The 22,987-nt window shown below is 42.4% G+C and overlaps 1 protein-coding gene across 4 annotated transcripts in view; it reads right to left on the minus strand.

Moving 5' to 3' along the window:
• Window positions 1-22,987, minus strand: part of VPS13D (vacuolar protein sorting 13 homolog D) — a 241,022-nt gene that overhangs the window by 91,102 nt on the left and 126,933 nt on the right. For all 4 annotated transcript variants that reach the window (XM_025855733.2, XM_025855732.2, XM_073903327.1 and 1 more), the window contains 8 exons: window positions 20,884-21,047; window positions 19,879-19,987; window positions 17,145-17,324; window positions 15,301-15,417; window positions 13,160-13,309; window positions 4,860-5,009; window positions 3,874-3,970; window positions 1,488-1,636 (listed from right to left, as the gene is read on the minus strand). In XM_025855733.2, the coding sequence (XP_025711518.1) occupies window positions 1,488-1,636; window positions 3,874-3,970; window positions 4,860-5,009; window positions 13,160-13,309; window positions 15,301-15,417; window positions 17,145-17,324; window positions 19,879-19,987; window positions 20,884-21,047 (1,116 nt within the window). The remainder of the gene's footprint in view (window positions 1-1,487; window positions 1,637-3,873; window positions 3,971-4,859; window positions 5,010-13,159; window positions 13,310-15,300; window positions 15,418-17,144; window positions 17,325-19,878; window positions 19,988-20,883; window positions 21,048-22,987) is intronic.

The raw sequence follows: 22,987 nt of genomic DNA on the forward strand, positions 1-22,987 counted from the left end.
TATCCAAGTATGAGCTGGTATTGACCAGACTACTGTCTCATTACCTATAGGTCTATTTTAGAAGTTGTGAGTTGGCAAACCATGCACCACATGAGGCCCACACATGTGTTTTGTCAGGCCCAAAAGGTTTTTAAAGAAAACAACTCAAATTGATTGCCAACATTTCAAAACCAGGAGATTCCACATAAAAACCCAGATTTCTGGCTTCACTTTAAAAATGTGAAGATCTGGCAACACTGGGTTCACATCGCCCTGTGAGAGCAACTGGCTGGAGCTGAGCCAAGGCTGCCCCTTCAGATGAAGGGTGCTCACCCCACATGCCATGGTCCCCACCGCACTGCTTCACGCGGTGCACTGCTCGCACAATCCCGGGAGGCAGCTGAATTTATGACGCCACGTTTATTCTTTGTTTGTTCAGATCTGTAGCTACTCCTGTTCAGAAGAGAGGCCACCATGCAGCATCTGAAAGGAGCCTGGGGACTGGGGCAGTGGCCACGTCCCGGGCTGGTGGTTAGTGGGGCGGGGGGTGGGGGGGGATGAGTGCCTTGACAACGATCTTCAAGGGCAACAAAGGTCGAGCTGCAGGGAGGCAGATTTAGACTCAATCTAAGAAAAGTCTTTCTAACAACCACCTGGGGCCTCCTCCTGCTCCCATCACGGCCTACCTACGCGGGCCCGCATGGAAAGCACGCTCTGGACTCCAACATCCTTGTTCACTAAGCAAGGGGATCACTGAGGACACTTACAGCTCTAAAATTCTCTGATGCCGTACGTTCCAGGGGGCGGACAGTATAGGGTAGAGTATAGCACAGTGCAGACTTTCCAGTCACACAGGCTTGGATTTGAATCCCAGCCCCATTCCTTCGTTAAAATAGATCTCACAGCAGCAAATGAAGACGGAATTCAGGCTGTATCTGTCAAGTGTGGATCAGGATGATCGGCAGGAGTGTCACATTCTGATAACGGTGGTGGGTCAGGCCACACCTCAGTGATACGTGGCTGAGTGTGTTCCCTGAAGGTGGGAGACGTCTCTAGTGTCAACCCTTCACGAAGAGGTGGGTACTGAGGAGGAGAGAACTAGGAGCGCAGGCAGGTCTTGGGCACAAAAGGGAAGGTACTGTCTTGGTTGTAGCTTTTCTCCTGAATCTGGGAGTGACCCTAGGAAAGCAGACTCTTACCTCATTGAGATAAGCCAAGAGCTAAGAAGATGGCAGACGGGTCTTATGTAATTCTCTGTTTACTCACATTACTCCTCAATCTTTAGCAAAGTCTTACTTAAATATAAAAAAAGTGCATATACATATGTCCATATGTACACACATACGTATACACATGTATACATATATATGTCAAATCTTCAAAAAGGGAAACCTGTAAAAATATTTGCTGGAGATGATGATGATCCTGGACAGAAAAAGCAAATAGGAAACACATTCATTCTTTTTGAGGGAAAGTCCTTTTTAAAACTTATCCAGATACCAGCTCACCTTAAGATCCAATGGTAGCTTGTTGGAGGTGAACACACTCAGCTTGATCTGGGGAATGCTGATTTTGAGATTTTCAAAGTAGTATCGAATTGGTGTTCCACCTTGCTCAGCCGTCTTTTCATGGAGGTTTTCATCATATTTTTCCACCTCTGGTACAAGAGTGAAATTGTGAATTAAAAAAAAAAAAAAAAAAAGAGTCTCCTGAAGTCTCACAATTCAAATGCTAACATTGAAAAATATTCATAGAAAAATGTAAATATCTCTCTAAATTTAGTTTTTCAGGGTTTGGTGATAAATACAGTAACCTGATGCCACTTCTTTATAAAAGGAGATCTGCTTCATGTTGTTTATCAAAAAGCACAATAGCCTAATCTTTTGACTTGTGACTCTATACCATCTGGCAGACATCATCTTTGGAAAAAATCATGCAGGTGGGGACGCCAGAGGTCATGGGTGTGTTTGCTGGCAATTAGTCTTCTAGAAACTGTGTTGTTATTATTATGATTATCATAAGTGACCCCGATTATCTGCATTTACTTCATAAGATGATATCCAAATATTATCCATTGGAGTAGAGTTCAACTGAATCATAATGAACAACATGACCAATTAAATAATGCATCTGAGTGCAACAGAATGCCTTTAAAAAGAAACAGGCTGCAGGCTATAAAGAGCTAATGTCACGACAATAAGCACCCTCTCTCCCAAATGGTGGACGTTTGTGAAAGCAGCAGAGTTGAGACATATTTTTTTTTACTTCTCATGAAGTGAGAAGGAGTGACATGGGCTGGCACATGTCAATGGGCTCTTTGACTTGCTCCTGTGCCCACACCCATGTGGTCAGCTTATTTTCACTTGGCTTCATGTGCCTTAGAAATACAACCAAGGAGGGCGCCTGGGTGGCTCAGTTGGTTAAGCGACTGCCTTCGGCTCAGGTCATGATCCTGGAGTCCCAGGATTGAGTCCCACATCGGGCTCCCTGCTCAGCAGGGAGTCTGCTTCTCCCTCTGACCCTCCCCCCTCTCATGTGCTCTCTCTCTCTCTCTCTCTCTCTCTCTCATTCTCGCTCTCTCAAATAAATAAATAAAATCTTAAAAAAAAAAAAAGAAATACAACCAAGGAGATTGTACAGATCTGGCTACCAATCAAATGTATGCTGTAAGCTATTATGGTTCTATTTATAGAAAACAAGGGACTAGGTTTTAGAAAATGACACTGCAACCTCTGTTGCCCATTTGTATTCAGGGAACAGAAACAGAGAAAGTGGAGGAGATGCTCCAGTAAAACACAGCCAGGATTTTACAAATGTCTATGCAATGCTTGGTGAGAAATTTACTTAGAGCAACTTATAAGAAAAGTATGTCCAGTAAAATGGAAAGTACAATGTCCCAGGAAGGTGCCAAAAGAGACTGGCTACCTGGCAGGCAGGCCCTCAAGTGGCTGAATCAAAACCAACATTGGTCTTCCAACCCAAAATGGAAAACACAGTTCTAAACGGACAGGATCTTGCTCTTGATCCCAAATATATTTAAAGTTTGAATCCTAAGTCTGGGTTAAAGAGCAAAAATATTTTTCTTGCACCGTGTGTAAGTACATACATATGCACACATGTCCCTAGTGATTTTTTTTTTCTCTAGCCAATGTGGGCATATAAACGTACAAGTCCCTCTTATCATTTCTTCAGGCTCAATGTTGGGCTTAGTCTTCAAAAGACTAAGCATTACTGACTTCCTTCTAAGCTCTATATTCAGTCTTACAAAGGCCATGAGGAGGAATCTAAAATAAAGAGACAAAAGCCACATGATTTCTGTAGTGACTGCTAGAACACGTAGGGTTTCCAATAGCTTCTCTCACTCCCTTCTCCAAGAAGAGTCAAGTAACTAGAAAACTTGCTAATGATATTAAGGCATAAGGGCATGGATGTAAAAAGTTAAGAAGTTAACTAAGGCTAATCAAGTTTTTTCCCCCTCAACTAAACCAAAGGAACTGCTGGATTTCTGATTCTTGGCTCCGAGACTGTTTACTAAACAAAGGTTAGGAAACAAAATGGTTTGCTAAATGACGAACATCATTTCTGTTATCCTCAAGCAGATGAGTCAAAAACTGCACAACAAAGAGGGAAAGTGTGCCTTCCCGAAGGCTTACCCCCAGATACCCCAGGATACCTCTAAGAAGCTTCCTTCATGCCCACGTCAGCCCCCACCCCCCCAAACAGGCTGTACTTGGAAAAAAGCCACTGAGAGACAAGCCTCAGCTTCTGGGCTCGGGCTGTGAGGTGTATAGGGAGCTTGTCGGGCACCCAGAGGCTACCTATTTTCTCAAGCAGACTAGAAAATGCCATTCTTGGGTCAATTCCCAAACACAAATCTAGAATATTCAACAGTACCTGATTCTGCTTGATCGTAGCCAAAAAAACCCAGCAGCTTGAGGAGCAGTTTCTCCTCAATTTGCACTGTGAATCTCTGAGCCGTGATCATCAGATGCTAGAGACAGAGAAATTCTGATTAATAGTGTAAACACCAGAAGGAACTCTCATCTGGGCCATTAAGAAGGCCCCAAAATGACGTGGCACAGTTTCTTTACTCATGTGATTTTGTAACAACACTGCCAAATGCTTTCTGGCTCATCTCTCTCTACATTGTTACAATTAGCCAAAAATTCCAGAAGAGGTTTAATACACAATTCACCACCCTATTGTTTGGTGTCCGGGGCATCTGTGTCTCCTTGCAGATACGCTGTGGTGGACAGCGTTATGGTGCTGAGTTCACATGGACAGCAGCTAGTTTAAGGAGCTACAGGATTTGAGGGCCACATACAGGCTTGGCCCCCACTGGTAATGGTGACAAAGGCCAGAAATATGGGAAGCAACCTCTTAGCTCCCACTTTTCCAGAATTTGCTGCTTTCTCAGCTTGCTTATACGTGGAAACTTCTCCAGGGTAGAAGTTCATCACTTTTGAATGACATGCTTTCACTAACAGTGTGACAGCTTACACAGGAGGACATCTGTCGCAAGGTCAGACCCCTCCTACCACTCTCCAATTATTCTATTTTAAACACACATCTGGATCACGCCTGGTCCTGATCAACCTGGAAGATGCTATGCTTTCCCACAGAGACTTTACTCTGATGACTACAGATTCTGGTCCCCCACACCATCATGCGCTGTCAAAGACATAGCTGAAAATACAAGGTGCTAGGAGGAGTTGCTGTAAATCCCCCTCCTACACCATGGAGTCAGTCATAGTGCCTTAACTGCACAGGACGACTTCCAGCTGCACACCCTGCACTGCTGCTCAGGGCCTCGGCTGTGAGAGAACAAATAGGCCTCCTGCCACCAATGCCAAGCCCACCAGCCTCTCCCAGCAGCCTACCTTGTAGATGTTGGTCAGCGCGCTCTTACTGGGGAACTTCACCGCATTCACCTGCACGGCTGGGCCTGTCTCGATGACCTCATTCTCATTGCTCAGGGGAGTCACATAGAGCATGAAGGGCTGCGTGGTACCAATGAGCTGATTGTCCACCTGGCACAGGAAAAAGCAGCAAAACAAAACAAGAACGGACAACGGCTCAGTTCTCAGCTCTCTTTTATCACTGAGTGGGGTCTCATCATAGGTAGGACCCTCAGAAAGTACCCCTGCCATTTTACTCTGTCTCAACAGCAGCTGGAAAAATACATCCTCACTGCAGACCAGCAATAACTATAGTAGGAATGACAGCAGAAACTCTCCTTTATGTGGTGAGTACTACATGCCAAGCACCAAGCTAGTCTCCTCATATGCATGACGTGAGTCACAGGATACCTGTGAGGTCAGAGTTACTAAAAAGTCAGGGCTCCGCTGTAGTCCTTACCACAACCTCCTGAGGATGATCCCTGTCCCCATGGCAGAGACCAAGAAGCTGAGGAGAGAGGCCCTTGCTTAAGGCACAGCTGGTCCATCACAGAACTAGAACTTGACTCCAGGTCTGTCTGACCCCAAGCCCAGCGCTCCTAACCACTATGAATGAAGTGAACAGATACTAGACCATGAAAACTAGGGAATCAGAGGCTCAACTGGCTACCAAATGGAAACAGCGGCCTTTCCTGAAGTGGAGTCCGTACTAGGAATGAAAACAATGATGTCAGTGGCCTTAGGGACTGCTCTCTTCACCCACACCAATCAGCACCGGAACTGAGCATGCATTCTACACCCCACTATGTTTACAGGTGTCAGAAGGCTCCCTGCAGGAAGCAGCCACCTCCACTTTGTTTTCCATCAAAGCTCCGTATCAGGATGAGAAAAGAGAACATTCATGTACTTTCCACACATCACCTAACATATCCCATACTACAACCGTAAAGGCTAAGATTCCTCCTCTCGATTTACAAACAAGTAAACAGAAGCTTAGAGAAGTTAGATCACTTGCCCACATTCACACAGCTGGTGAGGGCAGAAGAGTAGGGATTCAAATGCAGGCATTTCTGACACCAAATCCTGTGACCCTTCCACTGTATCACGCGGACTGCCGCACAGACATTTGGGTAACCTGCCAGATCTCAAGTTGCAGAGATAAGGGCGAGAGACTGTGAGCCCTTTTTCCTACTTCCAACCTTGCCCCTACCGTGTGCTCCCTGCACAGCAGCCAAAGTGATCTTTCAAAAATACAGATCAAGTCATGTCCCTCCTTCCTTTACACCTGTCAGGGGCTTCCCTTTCTCTTGGGATGAAACCAAACTTCTCGCCATAGCCTCCACGGCCTGCACCACACAGCCCTCCCCTCCGGGTTCGCTCCAACCCCCCCACACAAGCCTGCCGCTTATTTCTCCAAAGGGGGCAACTCTCCTCTCTCAGAGTCTCTGGATTCTGAGGGGATGCGTTTTACCCTACTAGCCTTTTCCATGGTTCGCTCATTCCCTTCCTCCAAGGTTAGCTCTCCCTTCCTCAGGAAGATCTTCCCAGGCCACTTCATCTCAGAAGTAGCACCATCCTTCTGTATTCTTTAGAGCAATTCCCACAGGTGCTAATCATTTTCCTCACTTGCTTGCTCCCCTATTGGCTGATTTCTCCCCTAGGCTGTTAGCCCAAACGGAGCAGAACTCATCTTCTGAGTCATGGCTGTTTCTCCAGAGCCTAGTGCCATGCCCGGCACACCGTTGATGCTCTAGGAATTTACTGAGTGAATGAATCACCTGTCACATCAAACAGAGAAAACACAGAAGTTCTCACCTTACTCTGACCTCTCCTTTATTCTTTCCCCACACTTGACACAAGATGCAAAAGAGGTACAAATTCTAGTATTATTCTCCCGATTAGATTAGATGCTCCCTAAGGATGCGGACCATATTTTCTATTTTTAAACATTCTTTCTCCCAGCGTTGTAATCATAGTCAACTCTCAAACCTGTTTATTTTCTGTGATTTGCAGCACACATTAAAGAGGTATTATTGTAAAAAAATTTTTTTTGATTAAAAAATTAATGAAATTCATGAAGCACAAATGGCTCCTTGGATCTTCTCTGTAAGGTAAAAAGAGACAAACAAATAGAAGTACAAGATACTAACTTTTTAACTGTCCTCAAACAAATGGGATGTGATTAGCCTGAACTATTGTCTCTCTGCGATATAGGATAAAAACATTTTTCTGAAAGGCGGTTTCAAGTGGATGGAAGTGCATGGTGTGAGCGGGAGCAGAAGGACACTCGGTCATGGGCACGCACTGCACACCAGCAGGAGGAACACAGGCTGCCCACCTGGGGAAAGAACCAAGGTCTAGGTCTTTGGATCCTTCTTCTGGAAATGTTTACCAGGAACTGATTTCCTGGACACGGTAATCCTCAGGGAGGCTGGAGAGAAGGGCTGCAAGCATGATGCTACAAAGAGAACAGCTGTCTTGACAGCGTGAAGACAAAACTCGAGCGGAAACTGTCAAAATCAACCTTTTCAAAACTCCGACAGTTAACCAAAGGCTTGCAACAATCCAGGGATCATTTATTGGAGAAAGTTAGCTCAAACTCAGCAAGAACAGCCAGCCTCTGTGGCGTTCCCACGGATCCTTCCCCACCCGCCCTCCCCAGGTCCTTGGTGGCCTCGGAAACCGACAGCCCCACATCCAGGCAGCCAGTGGGGGGCTGAGACAAGCTTACAGCTCCCCCCAAAGCTCCATCTCCAGAGAACTATCAAGTTTTGGGCTTGTCTGGCACCTCTCCCTTTCTTGGTATTAGTAATTTGTGTCTTCTTTTCTTTTCCCTCCTGATCAGACTCCTTAGAAGTTTGCTAGTTTTACTGATCTTCTCAAAGAACCAGCTTTTGACCTTATTTATTTATTTATTTATTTATTTATTTATTTAATTAATTTATTTTGCTGTGGTTGCTAGTTTCTACTTCATCGATTTCCATTGGGATTCTTACTATTTCCTTTCTTCTGCTGATTTTGGGCTTATTTTGTTGTTGTTTAGTTTCTTAAGAGGACACCTGAGTTCACGGTTTCCAGACCTTTCTCCTCCTCTAATCGTGCTATAAATCTCCCTTCAGTAGAGCGTCAGTGGCGTTCCACCAATTTTGACATGTTGTGTTCTCATCTTCATTCAGATCAAAATATCTTCTAATTTCTATTTGTATTTCTTCTCTGATCTCTGGGCTATTCAGAAGTGTGTTTTTTAGTTTCCAATCAGTTTGAGGATTTTTCCAACTATCTTTCTGTTATTTCCACTTTGATTCCATTGTGATCAGAGAATAGACTGTGTGTCACTTGAATCCTTTTGCACTTGGGAATTGTTTTATGGTCCAGAATGTGGTCTCTCTTGGAAATGTTTCCTGTACACCTGAGAAGAACGTGTTATTTCTGCTGTTGCGGGGTGGGCTGCTGGATCAATGTCAATTGGGCTACTTGGTTGGTAATGCTGTTCAAGTCTAGCATGCCTCTGATGAGTTGCTCTTATTTGATAATTCTAGCAATTATTCAGAAAGGGTAATGAAATCTACTATAATTGTGCACTTGTCCATTTCTTCTTTCAGTGCTATCAGTTTTTGCTTCCTATATTTCAAAGCCCTATGAGCAGGTATTTGAATAGCTGGGATCGTTATGTCCTCCTCATAAACTGTCCCTTTTATCATTAGGAAATTACCTTGGGGCGCCTGGGTGGCTCAGTCGTTAAGCGTCTGCCTTCGGCTCAGGTCATGATCCCAGGGCCCTGGGATCGAGCCCCGCATCGGGCTCCCTGCTGGTTGGGAAGCCTGCTTCTTCCTCTCCCACTCCCCCTGCTTGTGTTCCCTCTCTCACTGTGTCTCTGTCAAATAAATAAAATGATATTTTATGCTTATAATGATAATATGCTTAGCTTTGTAATAGATTCTGACAGGCATCTAGCCGTTCCCACTTTCTTAGGACTAGTTCTAGCTCAGTATATCTTTTTCCACTCTTTTCTTTTTAACCTACTGTGTCTTTATATTTAATGTGTTCCTTTGAGGCAGCATATAATTGGATCTTGCTTTTTAATCCAATCTCATCATCTCTGCCTTTCAACTGGAGGTGTTTATAGCATTCACGTTTATTTAATTGCTACGGTTCAGTTTGAATGAGTCTACCATCTTGCTATTTGTTTTCTATTTGTCTCATCTGTTCTTTCCCATGTTTTCTGCTTTTTCTGCTTTGTCTTGGGTTATCCATTTTCTCTCTTTTGTTGGATTATTAGTTGTAGCCCTTTGTTGCTTTAGGGCTTATAGTATTCATCTTTAACTTACCAGTGTACGTTCAAATGACAGCATACTACTTCAATAGTTAACATACTTCCATTTCTCTTCTCCAAACTTTATGCTATAATTGTCATTCACTTTACTCTAACATATTATAGACCCTAAAATGCAGTGCTGTTAGTTTTGTTTAAGTAGTTGATTCTCTCTTAAAGAGATCTAAATAATTAGAAAATAATCTTATATTAATTACTTGTGTATTTATCATTTCAGGTGCTCCTCATTCCTTTGTGTAGACCCAGATTTCCATCTGCTACCATTTCCTTCTGCCTGAATGATGTTATTTAACATTTTTTAAGCGTGAATCTGCTGATAATGAGTTCTTCTAGATTTTGTATGTCTAAAAAATTTTTATTTCACTTTTTTTATTAGCTTTTGAAGCTTTAATGTAGATATGATTTCTGATAGGCTTTTAAAAATACTGGAAGTAGCTTCCAGGCCCTCTTCTTCTAAGGATCTTCGGAGATTCATAAAAAGTACAGATTTGAGGACGGCAGTTACCATCCAAGGAGGATGAAAATTCAGTGATTTCCCCAAAATAATTAACATTGAAATACAAGTCCTGATTACTCTTATTTTCTTTTTCACAAAATGCTCCATAGAGTTTTAAAAAGACACAAAAGGCGTTTTTTATTTAGATAAGCCTTTTAAAATATAAAGTAAGACCACAAAGCAGTATGACAGGTTTTCTTCTGTCACTTAGAAACTCTAGAGAAGGCAATCCCCAGAACCCTAGAAGTCTGTGGAAATCTCTTCCTTTACAATCAGGATAAGATGCATCCAAACAGGAATCAAGGGATCTGGGTTCCAGCTGCCATCCTGCACGGTGTGATCCTGAATAAGTCTCTCAACTCCTGGATGGCAGAAGCCCTGTCACAGGATCAAAGGGGATGACTGAGGTCATCTTGAAGATCTCTTCCAGTTCTGTTATTTTGTAAATGTGATGAAATCGGACTAACATATTCCAAGCTGTTTGGGTTAGGGATGTTAGAACCTATATTGAAAGTAGACTACTTTATTTTTCTTTTTTTTCCCATTGTTTTATTGTTATGTTCATCACCATACATTACATCATTAGTTCTTGATGTAGTGTTCCATGATTCGTTGTTTGTGCATAACACCCAGTGCTCCACGCAGAACGTGCCCTCTTTAATACCCATCACCAGGCTAACCCATCCCCCTCCCCCCCTCCCCTCTAGAACCCTCAGTTTGTTTTTCAGAGTCCATCGTCTCTCATGGTTCGTCTCCCCCTCCGACTTACTCCCCTTCATTCTTCCCCTCCTGCTAGCTTCTTCTTTTTTTTTCTTAACCTATATTACATTATTTGTTTCAGAAGTGCAGATCCGTGATTCAACAGTCTTGCACAATTCACAGCGCTCACCATAGCACATACCCTCCTCAATGTAGACTACTTTTAAAATTTAAAATTCCTACTTCCTTTCTGAGTCCTGTTCTTAAATTTATTTTTTTCTAAGTTCTTCCATGCACTGAAATATATTTCCCTATTTAACAGCCTCTTCATTAATAGCAGTTAAAAGGCTTCTCAAGGATGTATTTCTCATAACTTGCCTTTATTTTGTTTTCGACTTGCTGCTTTAATTTCTCCAAGATCTCTTCTGCAGTTGTGGAGGCCGAAAGCTTCACTATTTCTCCATGAGATTTACCACCCTTATCCAAAACCACGTCACTCTTCCTGAGCTCCAAGACCTTGGAAAGGTACCAACAGAGCTGGACATTAGCCTCTCCTTCTGACAGGGGTTGGGGGCAGGGGAGACTGCGATGGCCATGCTCACAACTCCACTGTCACACGAGTTATAGCATTTTGTTTGGACCCAGGTTTGGCATGGATGGCTATGGTGACACGACCTTCAGGATCAAGCGCCACAGGACCTAAGGGAGGAAGTGTTCTCTCTGGCTCCTTGCTCTGGTTCGTACCCTTGTTCGTCACACCAGCCTTCTTGGGCATCTCAGTGCCTAAAAGGGGCTGGGCAGAGGCTCCAGCCCCACGTCCAGACACGAGCTGCCTCAGCCCATGGCTCAGCACAGCACCCCTGCCAGGAACCAGGCGGAGGTGATCCACTCTTGTTTTTGAGAGATATATTCGTTGGGCATAGAATTCTAGGCTGACAGTTATTCCTCCTCCCAGTACTTTAAAGACATTACTATTTTCTCACTCGCATCATTCCCAATGAGAAGTCAGCTCTCATTCTCACTTTTGCTCCTGGCATGTGACAGGTCTTGCTTAACCTGGATGACTCATCACTGCTTTTGAGTAATTTAATTAGGATGTACCTTGGTGGTAGTTTCCTTCATGTGTGTGCACTCACACATGCACGTGTCTCTGTTCATGCTTGAGCTTCTATCTGTGAGTTTAAGTTTTCATTAAATTAGGAAAACGTATGGCCAAGATGTCTTCAAATATTTTCTATATGCCTCCCTCTTACTCTTGGCCTTCGGGGACTCCAATCATCCATGTGTTAGGTTGCTTGAGGGTGTCCCATAGGTCACTGATGCTGTTTTCTTTTTATGGATTATTTTCTTCTGGGCATTTCAATTTGGACAGTTTTCACTGCTATGTCTTCAGGTTCACTAATCTTTTTTCTGTACTGTGTCATCTGCTATTAATTGAATGCAGTGTGTTTTTCATTTCATTTTAATCTCTAGAAGTTTGAGTTTCTCACATCTTCTATGTCTCTACTTAACTTTTTTGAACATGTACAATGCAGTTATAATAACAGTTTTAATGTCCTTTCTGAAAATCCTAACATCTGTGTTAGCTCTGGGTCCGTTCGACTGATTATTCTCATTATAGATTGTGTTTTCCTGCCCCTTTGCACACCTGGTAATTTTGACAGGATGCCAGATATTGTGAATTTTACTTTTTTGGGTGCTGGGTATTTTTGTATACCATTAAATCTTGAGCTTTGTTCGGGGATACAGTTAAATTACTTGGAAACAGATCGATCCTTTCAGACTTTCCTTTTATGATTTGTTAGGTAGGTCTGGAACAGTGCTCAGCCGAGGGCTAATTACAGTTCACCACGAAGGCAAGACTTTCTGGAGGACTCTTCCTAATGTCACATATGTTATTAGTGTTTCTAGTCTGGCTGGGGGAACAAATCCCATTCCCAGCCCTGGGTGAGCAGCAGATACTGTTCCTGTGAGATCCTTTTGGATGGTTCAGATGGTAGTTTCCTTACATGCATCACTGATCTGTCCTCTGCTGAATGCCCCTCTGTAGATCTCCTGAGTCTTCTTTCTGTGTAGCATGCTCCTCCCAGGTATGCTGCCCTGTGAAACTCTAGATGCCTTGGTCCCCAGACTCTCCGCCCGGCCTGTTCAACTCATCCACTCTGCTGGGCTCTGTCTTAGTCTCCCCTCCCAGTGCCATGGCCTGGAAGCTTTCTCACGGCAGTAAGCTGAGGTGAATGCAGGGCTTAGCTCTTTTGTTTCCCACCTCTCAAGGGTTACTGTTTTTCAATGCCTGATTTACAGTGCCTTGAACCTGTTGTCTCCTTATTTTATCTGGACTTGGGGGCTGCTTCAGGTAGGAGAGTAAATCTGGTCCCTGTTAGTACATCTTGGCCAGAAGTACCAGTCCAGTTCCCTTATTTTTTTCTCCCTATAATGAACGCCAATTTCTCTAACGATGGTTAAATGATTTCCTGTTATTTTTTCCTATGGGCAAATGGTGAACCATGGGCTACTTTCCTCCATGCCACTTGGACTAAATTATCTAAGTTACTGATGAACTGGCTACTATATAGAAAAATTGGTGAGACAAACATAGACAGCAACAATTATTTCCATAGAATAATTTTTTGAAGGCCATAAAAGATATCTCTGCCAAAGCATTAATGTTCTTAGGACACCAAACACTGGATCTGGTTGGGTGCTCAGCAAGAAAATAAGGAGATTTAACAAGTTCTGAACTACCCCCATTACCTGCACATCCTGTATGCTGAGCTCAAGCATATGACTTGTTGCCAACTGCGTATAATGCACATTGATTCCTGTAAGACTTGCAAAGACCAGTTCTTCTGGGACTTTATTAATTAAGGACAACCCAATTCCACCTTCTAACTTCACAAGCACCTGAAAGGAAACCAAAATACAACACAGTTTAAAACAGAGGTCAAGGTAGCCAGGAGAGTGCAAGGAAACAAATGGCTTTAAATCCCTCTACTTTACCTCTGAGCAGGTAAAAACCCAACTCCAGCCTCTCACTAGGAGACTTTCTCTCTGGGCACAGTGCCTACTCCATCCAGAACTCCAAAGTGATATGATATGATAATACCTCTTCCCAGAGACTGAGGACATTCTGCATTTCATTATAGGAAAATAATTGTTTGAGAATCTTTCTCCCTATTTGGGATGCAAGCTTTTAGTAAGCTATTCACTGGACTTCCGTAATATCCGACATGGTGCTTTACACGTAGGTCCTTAATTTTTTTAAAATCACTGAATGGAATAGGAGAAGATATTTGCAAATGACACTACAAAGGGCTGATATCCAAGATCTATAAAGAACTTCTCAAACTCAACAACCAAAAAACAATCAAGTCAAAAAATGGGCAGAAGACATGAACAGACACTTCTCAAAAGAAGACATACAAATGGCTAACAGACACATGAAAAAATGTTCATCATCATTAGCCATCAGGGAAATTCAAATCAAAACCACATTGAGATACCACCTTATACCAGTTAGAATGGCAAAAATTGACAGGGCAAGAAACAACAAATGTTGGAGAGGTTGTGGAGAAAGGGGAACCCTCTTACACTGTTGGTGGGAATGCAAGTTGGTACAGCCACTTTGGAAAACAGTGTGGAGGTGCCTCAAAAAATTAAATACAGAGCTACCCTATGACCCAGCAACTGCACTCCTGGGTATTTACCCCAAAGACATATATTTAGTGAAAAGAAGGGCCATATGGACCCCAATGTTCATAGCAGCAATGTCCACAACAGCCATATTGTAGAAAGAGCCGAGATGCCCTTCAACAGACGAATGGATAAAGAAGATGTGGTCCATACATACAATGGCATATTACCCAGCCATCAGAAAGGATGAATACCCAACTTTTACATCAACATGGATGGGACTAGAGGAGATGATGCTAAGTGAAATAAGTCAAGCAGAGAAAGTAAATTATCATATGGTTTCACTTATTTGTGGAACATAAGGAATAGAACGGAGGACATTAGGAGAAGAAAGGGAAAAATGAAGAGGGGGAAATTGGAGGAGGAGACAAACCATGAGAGACTATGGACTCCGAGAAATAAACTGAGGGTTTTAGAGGGGAGGGTGTGGAGGGATGGGTTAGCCCGGTGATGGATATTAAGGAGGGCACATATTGCATGGAGCACTGGGTGCTATACGAAAACAATAAATCATGGATCACTATATCAAAAACTAATGATGTACTGTATGGTGACTAACATAAAAATAAAATTAAAAAAATAAGCATAAAAAAATCACTGAATATCCAATAAGTATATATCTTCTTTTTTTTTTTTAAGATTTTATTTATTTGACAGAGAGAGCAAGCACAAGCAGGGGGGGAGCAGAGGGAAAGGGAGAAGCAGGCTCTCCACTGAGCAGGGAGCCTGATGCGGGGCTCAATCCCAGGACCCTGGGATCGTGACCTGAGCTGAAGGCAGACGCTTAACGGACTGAGCCACCCAGGCGCCCCAGTGTACATTTTCACGTTTACCTCATGTTCCTTTTCAAACTTTTCACTTTCCAAGGCCCAAACAAGAGAAAGAAGAAGAAAGATGACAAGAGAAAACTGGGGCCCCTCAAAAAATCTAGTTTGCTTATTCTTGACCTTGTATAAATTCAAATAGTTTAGTTTTCTTCATTTTCATCTTACTTTTGCAATCATTATTACATTCTGATTCAACTTTAGCTGTCATTTAATTAACATATTCACACATTCATGTTGTGATGACATAAACACCAGGAAGCAACAGCTATATTTGGAATTCAGAGGGCAGAAAGAGGTCTAAAACTGAGAAAACCACAGCGCAAAATTCTAAAAAATTAATGATAAAGAAATGAATTTGCAATACTTAAAACTTACTTCCAATTCCTGCTCTGTGTCTGGATTCTTTAATTTCTGTACCTCTTGTTCAGTAACAGGAAGTTCATCCACTTCGTATGATGAACGGTCACTTTTCCGTTGGGAGAAATCTGTTATCTGAAGTCGAATAAAACACTGTACTAAGAGGGTTCATACTTCCACAGTGAAACCCATTCCATGCTCAATAGTCCTATGGAAGTTAATGGTTTCAGAAGCGCTGCCAAGTAAGACTTGGGTAATAATGAAGTAAACTTGGTTTTAAGTCTACATGGCAAAAGCCAAGGTACAGACCTCGAGAGCCCCATATAGGGGGGCTGGCATCTACAGGTGATCTAGAATTATTGGTCAAGTCAAAATATACAAACCTCAAGATCACTGCATTCAAGTTTGCTAAAAGAAGGGTGCTTTTAGAAGAGGTATTGTGGATTATGACATACTACCTCGGAGAGTTCACTGTTACACACCAGCATCTTTCCTTTTTCCCTCAGCTCTCTAATTACACCATGACCTGATAAACATGTACCTCCAGCACAGATCTCTCCTCTGAGCACCAGACCCATATTTACACTGACTTCTAGACATTTTCATGTAGATAGCATATAAGTCCAAAAGTCTGTAGATAGCATACAAGTCCATATAAGTCTCCCAGAAGTCTGCTCTGTGTTCATATCTTAGTGACATGGATTATTGTCCTCATAGTTGCCCAAATCAGAATCCTGAAAGCCATTCCTGACTCCTTCCTCTCTCTCATCCTCATCTTCATTCAATCACTAAATAGGTCAGACTCTACTTCTTAATAAGCTTCCATTTCTGCCTGTTTCTCTCCAACCTCTTTGGACCCACCCCTGCCACACCCCTGCTATTTACTCTAGTTTGGGCTGCCATAATTTCTCATCCAGATCACTGCAGTTGCCCTCAGCTGATCTATCTCCAGTTTTCATCCACTCCATTCCTCCACATTGCAGACAGAAATGAGCAATCTAAAATAAATTTCTGGTCATGTCATTCCCTGACTCCTCATTGCCAGAGAAAAACCACAAAATTTGCAGCATGTATCAGGCTTTTAATAATCTGGCCCCTGCTTCTGTCTCCAGCATTATCTCGGAGCATACTCTCTGTGCCCATTGGACCATTCCCCTTTTATTGCCAGGCCTTCACTTATCAACTTCCCAAATCCTCTATTATTTCTTTATTATGTTTTTGCTTATTGTTTGTTTACCCCTCCAGGATGTGAGTTCCAAGACTGCAGGGAGTTTTGTCTGTTTGTTCAGTAGTACGTGCTCAGTACCAAGAACTGCGCTTGGCTCTAATACGTGTTCAGTAAGTAACTGTTGAATGAACACTTTTCTTATTAGGGCACAGCCCCTCCACCTTCCCTTTTCGATTTGGCTAACTCCTTTCAGTCAACCTTTAGACCTCAGCTTAAATATTACTCCTCTTAGGAAGCCTCCAAGTCTAGGAATACGAATCCTTCCTGTATACTCTGTAGAACACCCTCCACTCCTGCTTTGAAAACAAAATACTGTCATTGTCTGACCAGGGACCTCATGTATCTTTGTTGTTAATATATCAATTATAATATATAATGACCGATAATAATAATATGTACCATTCTTGGCATTGCCTTCTTTAATTCTTATACTTTTTAAATATCATCTTATGTTTTTATACTTCAATTCATGTAACAACTTTGTGAAATAGGTCCTACCCCTATTTTATAAACGAGGACATCATATCCTCATAGCCAGCATAAATGTTTTCAATAAATATTTGTGGAATGACTAACCAATGTGTGGGGGGAAAGTACAGTGAGATTCATGTTAGTTCTTATGATAAATCATCACCTGGAGTGCTCTAGTTGGTCCGTCTGGGATGACTCTGATGGATAACATTCCAGAACCAGGCCTCAGTTTTTGGTTGATAAACTGTTGTTCAGGTGGAACTGGCCCCAGAAGCTCCATGGAAGTATCAGGACCAAGAACAACTTCAGCTCCATCAAACAAACCAGAAAGCCCTCCTTTGGCCTAAAAGAATAAAGATGTGTAAGAAAAGGGAAAGGCCCCGACTTTGACAATGTAACATGTCATTTGAAACAAGTTATCAAATTTGAATTCTCTTTTGAAGGGTCATGATCAATTTTTATTTATTTATTTATTTTTTAAATTTATTTTTAAAGTTTTTTTTTTTTTTTATTCATTTGAAACACAGAGATACAGAGAGAGAAAGCATGAGCAGGGAGAGAGGCAGAGGGAGAAGCAGGCTCCTCGCTAAGCCCGGAGCCTGATGTGGGGCTTGATCCCATGACCCTGGGATCATGACCTGAGCCAAAGGCAGACGCTTAACTATCTGAGCCACCCAGGTGCCCCATGATCAATTTTTAACAAAGCATTTACTATTTCTTCAGCTTTACTGAAGGTGAAAACCAGGAGGATTACCTGGGCAAGATGGAAAGTTATGCTATATGAATTTAGGGAATTCTGAGTAAGAATAGAGCATATTGGTTTAGTAATAACTTCCAGTCATTAAAATAAGCTTTAAAAAAAGTACCAAAACCCTGTTTCTGAGTATTCTCATTCAGGTTTGCTTAAAAATCTAAAACATTCTGAAAATGTAGCAATTATAACTATCACTCAGCTTTCTAGTAAGAAGCAAATTCTAGAGTTGAAAACCTCCGCAAACAGGCCTACGGTTGGACTGTCAGCTCAAATATTCAAAAGATGGTGCCTCTTCTAAAATGAAACAGGGAACGGTGAATGTCCTCTGAGAGCCAGCTATTCAGACCTTTGGAGGAAAGTATCTTCTTGCTCTCTGCCCCAAACAAAACAGAAGTCTATGGGACACAGCAGATACAGGGCTAGAGAAGATAATGGCTAGCGTGTCTTGATCCCCTTTGTTTTTAAATACTGACTAATGAAAAGGCAACTCTGAGCTGGGTTTACAGAACAGATTTCAACACGGAGAAAGCTTTTTATGATTGTTGTAAGTTTGGAAAGAAAGTGCGTACACAACCTTATCAGGGCAGTGTCAGATGTTTAATGCCTTCAATTACTTTATTTAGAATAATATGATCGAAACAAGCTTATTTCCCTAACCAAAGCACACCCTGCTCAGCTGAATGCTGTTATTATGGGGTCATTCACAACCACAGGAATGATGAAAAAGATTCAAGAAACAACAAACACCAGCAAAGGATGGGGGTGGGGGTGCTGCTCTACGAGAATCCGAATTACATGGGCTTTAGGAACAAACCGGAAGGGAAGTCCGGGTCAGACCCGGGGCCCAACAATTACAACGTGCCCTCTCTTGCCTCCAGAAGCCTGAATTGTATTGCTAATTGAAAATCACAAATCCATTCCAGATGTGTGCTTCATAGAAGTAAGCAGCTTGTGTTTGACAGAAAAAGCTCAGGGCAGGAGAGATAAAGAAAATAAATCTCACCAAGCAGCAGGCGGAGGCTCCTTCCAATTTTGCTCATTGCCCTGGTGAACAACCTCCCACTGTGAAGGGACAGCCTGGTGTCCACCAGGAACAAACACACTAAGGGTCCTCTAGCCAGGGCCTGATGCTCTCCTGTTTACCTTTTGGGTAAAGCCCTGGGCTGAGGCAGAAACTGCACCACATCACACATGTTCAGCTATATGCCCAAACCTCTGTGACGACTTCCTACCTCCTCATCCCATATCCATGGTCTCATTTCTGGCCTGAAGCCAGAAGGGCAGAAAATCCAAACTCCTGGTCATTTTCTAAACACATGTTTTCTTATGACATCCCCGGCAATTTATCATGGGATAGACTGGTGGAGGACAGAGGAAACTGACCAGCCATCTTCATTCTGACATTTGCTACAATAATTAAATGCTTATTTGGGCACCACTAAGAATGCAGAAATAAACAGAATCTAGAGAATGCAGAGCGCATGATGACTGCTTACCATCGCCTAGAATACTTCACAGAAGACTGTTGTAGATATTAGATTAATTCCACAGGCCTAAAATTAATCCACTTAACTTAGTGGTGGGCTTTTAGCTGGCACTTTTCTTTCTTTCTTTTAAAAATTACATAGGTAATTTTTTTAAACTTTTTTTTTTTAAGATTTTATTTATTTGAGAGAGAGAGAGCGAGCACAAGTGGGTAAAGACAGAGGGAGAGGGAGAAGCAGACTCCCCGCTGAGCAGGGAGCCCACTGTGGGACTCAATCCCAGGACTCTGAGATCATGACCTGAGCTGAAGACAGACGCTTAACCAACTGAGCCACCCAGATACCCCACATAGGTAATCTATACAACCAAAGAAAAATAATCCAGATAAGCCAAGAAAAAAAAAAATCCCACTACTTATGGGCAACCATTCCCAATACATTTCTCATAGATCACCTTCAAGAATATCTTCCCTGTAAATACACAGATGTACAACCAAAGTTCCTTGACCTTCCTGACTCTAACGAAATAATGCGTACTTGCTCTGTAATGATCTCTGTAATGATCTCCCCCTTTCAGTGTATTTATCTTAATTGAGACTTTGCTTCAAAGAAGGTTCAACCACTGCTTGCTGCAACTGAGGGTGTCAAACACTACTGACCTGGACAACCAACCCGTGCAGGCCACAGGTCAGTTTTCCTTCCCGGAAACTCCACGTCTGAGTTGTGCTTCGCCTGCGATCCGGCTTTCTCAGCATCAGTGGCTCAAATCTGGAAGACAGGACAATGCAGTGAGTCGTCGGAGTCAAATATGTTAGGCATGAAGAGAGTTATCAGGATCGTGGTTTTGCTCTTCTTTCTTCCAATATCCTCCACCCTTAAAACCTAATGGGCAGGTAGCCTGCATCCCATGCAGCGAGGTATCTCTTAAGGAGGAAAGAGGAATAAGACAAAATGGAAAGCAATGAACAAGGGGCCACAAAGGAGTACCAGTACTTTTAAGGATTCACAATAGATGTGACAATCAGGTCCCTGCATTCCCACAGTGACGAGCTGTCATGCAGTTTGAGAAATATTTTCTAGAGGTTTTTTTCCTATTTAATTCCCAATTATTTTTATTTTATATTGGGTTTTCACTTGTAAGTCATGTAAAGTACTTACGGAAGTGAATAAGGTACCAACTGAAAACAAACACACTGACCTCATAAAGAAACTAAGGCATAAGCAAACCAAATAACTTATTTTGTCCCCGATAATGGATTCAAACCCAAGGATTTGGTCATAAAAACACATTTGATTATTCTCTCAATAATTTATTTCTGCTTTTGAAATATTTAACAAGAATTCTTAAAAAGATTTTTAAAAACCGGCTCATTTCTAGGGAAGAATGGAGGATAGAGGTTTGGTGGAAAGAGATAATTCACTTTTTCGTAACATACCCTTCTTACTGTTTGACCTACATGGGCATTTCAACAACAGCTTAACAAAAATAAAATAAAGACCCAAAAGTCATATTTGGGAATGTGACGGGTCTCTCACTGAAGAAAAATACAAATCTAAAAATACAAATTCTTACTTCATTTACATACTCACTTTTTGGCGTGTACCTCCACTGAAACGGAGTTTGGAAGCAATGGGCGTGCATCAAAAGTTGCCTAGAAAAGTACCTGTTGTCAGTTACTGCAGCAAGACCAGCGATATCCAAGATGGCGGAGCCCTCCGGGGAGCGGGCCGCAGAGGGCTTATTGGGGTTGTGAGGCACTGAAGATCCCTCGTGGGCCAACATGCCTGTGCCGGTCATCCTCCACAGTTGGGAGCGCTTCCCGGGCTCCTGGGGGCAGAGACACATGGACAGAGCCAAGCTTCAGGTAAGGATGTCAAGAGCTTCACACGAGGGCTAAGTTCTCAAGTGGAAACTACACTCGAAGACATTTTCCACATTATATGCATGCTTAATTCTAACTTCCACTGTTGTCAGTCCCGAGCTGCACTCAGGATGAAATATGCTGAACTCCTGAACCAAACATTACAAATAATATATATTTTAGGAATGTATGTTTTCATATACTTAGTATTTTGTGAGCAAACTAGTGAATCGAGGTTCAGTCCAATCTCCATTAGCTGCATTGCTAGGATAACTGCTGTCCCAGATGGTGACCCTCGGGTGCCCCTACCTTTGAGAGGGATCCAATTATATAAAGTATATATGATATTCTTTATATTTGATCACCGGTAATCCTCATAACTGGCAGACAACCAGAATTTACCAGATGTCTTCTCCCTTCCCATGTTTATAATGGAAGTACACTATATTGATGGTTTCTAATTTATAAATTGTATTCAAATATAAAGTTGACTGAATTCAAAGGTTATACTAAGTTGACTACTGTTAATTCTAAATATAGTTTCTTCTTCGGAATATTTTATAAACAGCACTTGGACTTCCAGGTCAATCCATGGAAGTCTATAAAATCCATTATTTTCAAGAAGTAAAAATAATAATGATAATAATAATACTTATTGAGAATTTACCATGTGCCAGTCACTGATCCATGGGATTTACATGTGGTAACTCATTTAATCCTTAAAATAATCCAATAACGTATATCCTATTACCATCTTTACTTATAGGTGAGGAGGTCACAGCTCAGTGAGATGAAGAAACTCTGCCATGGTCACATAACCAGTGGGTGGAGGAGTGAGGATTTCATCTCCACAGCCTGATTTCAAAGACAACATGCTTAACTGTTTTGCTCACACAGCCTTTCTAACACAGTCCAGATATTCTAGTGCAGTAACCCCTAACCATCTAGAATGCTTTCTGTGTGAACATACATTCCAGCTAGCCCTGTCAGGATCACATCCACTCTCACCAGCCAGGAGCTCCTCCAGAGTAACAAACACTTATGGGTAGCGCACACTGAGTACTGGGGACCATGCTGCCCCTGTCTGGAAAGACAGCTTCTACATTACACTCTAACAGAGTCAAAACTAATGAAGTCGTATGAGCGCCAGACTCAAATGCCAAGATCTGAAACGCAGCTGCACCAATTACTAGCTGAATGACCTCGGACAGGTTACTAAATCTCTCAGAGCCTCTGTTTCCTGATCTGTCAAAGGGGGAAATTAAGCTATCTTGTAGGGTTCTTGTTGTAAGCGTAACAAATAGAAGGCACTTGGCACAGGGTGTGGCCTCACGAAATGTTTACTGTGTTATGATGACTATCGCCCGGCACTTTAGGTACTTCATCTTAGTTGATCCGTCTCACAAACCTGTTAGATCAGTAAGAAAATAAGGCTCCGTGAGGAATGTGAAATACCAGATACTGTATATCTTTAAGTGGCAAAACCAAAACGCAAAGCGAGAAAGATACGATGCTCTTTCTCCCGTGGGCTCCTGCCTCCTGCGTCTGTAAAGAGAGAGGAAACCGAGCCGCACACCTGCGGCCCCCACATGCTCACTTCTCTGTTCTCGGTAAGAGAAGCACCTCTATCCACGGTGCCCAAACCACGTGGAAAAGCAACTCAATTATCCTGCAGGTGTTCCAGATTGGGAGTCAAAGCACAGATGCCGGATGAAATCAAGTTTTCCTACCTGGATTCCTCTACTGTCTGCCCTTATGTGTAGACTCATCAGAGTTAGAAACTACCAACATTTCCATCTAAAAATCTGAAATAAGTCAATCAGAGAAAGACATGTATCCTATGACCTCACTGATAGGAGGGATTCTCAATCTCAGGAAACAAACTGAGGGTTGCTGGAGTGGTGGG

This window comes from Callorhinus ursinus, unplaced genomic scaffold (genome assembly GCF_003265705.2).
Source record: "Callorhinus ursinus isolate GAN/ISIS: 27379988/994484 unplaced genomic scaffold, GSC_fseal_2.0 scaffold18, whole genome shotgun sequence".
Lineage (NCBI taxonomy): Eukaryota > Metazoa > Chordata > Mammalia > Carnivora > Otariidae > Callorhinus > Callorhinus ursinus.